The following is a 3,595-nucleotide window of genomic DNA, read 5'->3' on the forward strand; positions in this document are numbered from 1 at the left end:
GGGCCTCTGGATCCTATTTTCTTCTTGGATCAATACCGAGCTGACGGCCTCGTTGGCCACCGCCAGATATATGTATAATGGTTCTCCGGGCTTCGGTTTGGTAAGAACCGGAGGCGTGGCTAGGTGCTCCTTAAGCTTTTTGAAAGCTCGCTGGCATTCAGAATTCCATTCGAAGTTGTTTGCTTTCGATAAGACCTTGTAGAAAGGAAGGCCTTTTTCTGCCAAACGAGAAAGGAATCTGCCCAGGGCTGTCATCCTACCCGTAAGGCTCTGTACCTCTTTCACATTCCTCGGGGCCGGCATATCCATGATAGCTTTGACCTTCGCAGGGTTTACCTCGATCCCTCGGTGGTGTACTATGTAGCCTAGGAACTTTCCTGCAGAAACGCCGAAAGCACATTTGATAGGATTAAGTTTCATATGGAACTTACGAAGGGTTTTGAAGCATTCCTCCAGGTCCTCCGGATGACATTCGGCTACCATACTTTTTACCAGCATGTCGTCGACGTAAGCCTCCATATTTCTCCCGAGTTGTTGGTGAAAAAGCTTATTTACCAGGCGCTGGTAAGTGGCTCCTGCGTTCTTTAATCCGAAAGGCATTACGGTGTAGCAGTAGGTTGCCTTGTTGGTGATGAATGCCGTTTTCTCCTGGTCCTCCGGGTGCAATGGAATCTGGTGATATCCCTGAAAAGCATCTAGGAAACTCATGAGCGAACATCCAGTAGTTCCATCAATTAGGGCGTCAATCCTCGGGAGTGGGTAGCTATCTTTTGGGCAGGCTTTGTTAAGATCGGTGAAATCGATGCAAAGTCTCCACTTGCTCTGCCCTTTGGGAACCAGCACAACATTCGCTAGCCAATCTGGATAATCCACCTCCCGAATGTGGCGCGCAGCTGCTAACTTTGCGATCTCCTCCTCGATCGCCCTTGCCCTATCAGGGGCGAAGCTTCGTTTTTTCTGTCTGACAGGCTGAAAACCTGATCGGACCCCCAGCCTGTGTGTCATTACTTCTGGATTTACTCCTGGCATATCCCGGGCTGTCCACGCGAAGATATCTGCATACTGTCTAAGGAGTGATATTATTTGACTCCTTAGCGGATCTTTTAACTCCATACTCACTCTTACACATCGACTTGGGCAATTTTCTTCCAGAGGTACTTCTTCCAATTCATCCACCGGCTCCGCTGTTTTGGGATCTTCAGGTCCTTCTAGTAGAAAACTGACCTCCTTCGGGGGGTCAGCATCCTTCTGCAACCCTGCTTCTTTACTCTTCGCCATGCCTATAGAGGCCATGTAACATTCACGGGCTAAGCGCAAATCTCCCCGCACTTCGCCCGTCCCCCTATCCGTGGGAAACTTCATCATCATATGATATGTGCTTGGGATGGCTCGAAGGGCATTGAGACCCGATCTTCCCAGAATCATGTTGTAAGCCGAAGGCACGTCTGCTACCAGGATATCTAGCATAACACGAGAAGTTCGGGAACCTCTCCCTACCGTCAACGGGAGTTGAATAATCCCTTCTGAATATACGGCTTCACCATCAAATCCCACCAAAGGGACCCTCGCTGCCCTTAGCTATGTCATTTCATACCTCATGCCTAAGAAGGCTTGCCGATACAAGATTTCTGAAGAGCTTCCTGGATCCACAAGGATCCGCCGAAGTTCCCACTTCCCGAGTTCAGCTGTTATCACCAGTGGGTCATTTTGAGTCGGGTACCCCGGGAGGTCGCTATCTGAAAAAGAGATTGGATCCACGTTCCTCGATCTTTTCAGCCGGGTCGCATTACTTTTTTCGTCCTTCATGACTGGGACCTCCCCCGCCGCGAGTGTGTGGAATATCGGAGGCTGAGGATGATCATCTTCTCTTCGATGTGATCTCTCCCGCTGGGCCCGATTTCGATCCTCCGCGCGGTCTCTCTTGGGGGGGCTTCTTGATCGCGACCGTCGATCCTTTCTCCCCTGAGAATCACCTGTTTTTGCCACGTAGCTCCTCAGGAAACCCCGATTGATAAGTTCCTGAATCTCCTCCTTTAATTGGTGACACTCTTCCGTGTCATGACCATGATCTCGGTGGAATCGGCAATATTTACTTTTGTTTCTTTTGTCAGATGGTGCCTTCATCGGTCGAGGCTTTTTCAAGTAATCTTTTCCCTCAATAGTAGCCAGGATTTCTGCCCTTGGGGCGTTCAGAGGAGTGAAACCCGCCGAATCCCACCGAGGGCGATGCTTTTCTCTTCGGTCGTCACTCCTCCTTTCCTCGGGATGCTTCTTTTTATCCTTCTTCTCCACATGCTCCGCCCTCTTAGCCTGCATGACCTCTTCGGCATTTATGTACTCCGTGGCCCGGCCCAATATGTCCGTGAACGCGCTGAGAGGCGTTTTGGCTAATGATTGGGCGAAAGGGCCGGGCCTCAGGGCGTTCTGGAATGCCACCATAGCAACATTGTGGTCAAAGTTCTCGATGCTCAGGGCTTCCATATTAAATCGTGAAACGAAATCCTTCAAGGGCTCTCCTTGGTTTTGCTTCATACTCACCAAGGCCATGGTGGACCTTCGGTGTCTTCGGAGAGGTGCAAAGTGCGCCAGAAAGCTGCTCCGGAGTTGCGCAAAACTTATGATGGAATGATGAGCCAGGTTTGAGTACCACGCCCGTGCGTGCCCCTCCAGAGTGGCCAAGAAAACTCTACACCACATCGCGTCTGAGGCGTCCTGTACCATCATATGCGAGGTAAAGAGATCTAGGTGATCCATCGGGTCGGTGGTCCCTGCGTAGGGCTTAATGGCCGGGATACGGAGACGTTCTGGTGGTATGGCCGCCATGATCTCTGGGCCAAGGGGCTGATTTATCCTTGGTCCCTGAGCCTCTCCGGTCCTTGGCTTTAGGGCGGCCATCTCCTCCTCCAACTGCCGCAATCTTCTTTCCTGCCGCTGCTGCACAAACGACAAGTCAAGAGACTCGGCCGCCTCGCCGTCATCTGGCCCTGGCCTCTGCGGATTCTCGTCCCGTCGATAAGATTCCTCTTCTCTTGGGGGCTCGCGCCTTTCCTCCGCCCGAGAGTGCTGGGCTTGCTGATGCTAGCCATCTAGAAAACCCATGAGTAACTCCGTCAATCGTTGTACTTGACCCTCCAGAAGTGCTATCCGATCAGGAGGAGGCGGAGGGCCCTCCGGACTCCGAGCCCTCCCCGGCGGGCTTCGGGGAGGGTTCTGCTGACTCGGTTCCGGAACGGGGTTGCTCCCCACGGCCCTAGACGGCTGTCTTCTGGTCGCCATTCACGGTTGAGAAGATTGTCCGCTGCACTGGAAAGACAGAAGAGAAGAATGTCGGCCCCACGGTGGGCGCCAATTGATGAAGGATTTTCGGAAGTGGTAGCCGCACGTTCCCTTCTTGCCTCTCTGAATGCACCTGCAATGGAGACGGGGCTTGCTCCCCCGGTCGATCTCCGATGATTAAGTTAGTCCTTTGATCTAGGGTTCCTTGTCCCTTTTAAACTATGTTAATTGATGGAAAATAAGGAGAATCCTCCACCTTCTTCGCTTACCTTTTCTCGGGATAAGGATCATGAGGGATCTTCGGGATCTTCCTCCCGCC

The 3,595-nt window shown here is 52.1% G+C and overlaps 1 protein-coding gene across 1 annotated transcript; it reads right to left on the reverse strand.

The window, feature by feature from the left end:
• Positions 1 to 1,578: 1,578 nt before the first annotated feature.
• LOC127788187 (uncharacterized) lies at positions 1,579 to 3,276 on the reverse strand. Its single transcript, XM_052316297.1, has 2 exons — positions 3,124 to 3,276; positions 1,579 to 3,078 (listed from the first exon to the last, which is right to left on the reverse strand). Exons 1-2 carry the CDS (start codon positions 3,274 to 3,276, stop codon positions 1,579 to 1,581), a joined length of 1,653 nt encoding a protein of 550 aa, XP_052172257.1.
• Positions 3,277 to 3,595: the final 319 nt, after the last annotated feature.

Source organism: Diospyros lotus, chromosome 13, assembly GCF_014633365.1.
Source record: "Diospyros lotus cultivar Yz01 chromosome 13, ASM1463336v1, whole genome shotgun sequence".
In the NCBI taxonomy this organism is placed as follows: domain Eukaryota; kingdom Viridiplantae; phylum Streptophyta; class Magnoliopsida; order Ericales; family Ebenaceae; genus Diospyros; species Diospyros lotus.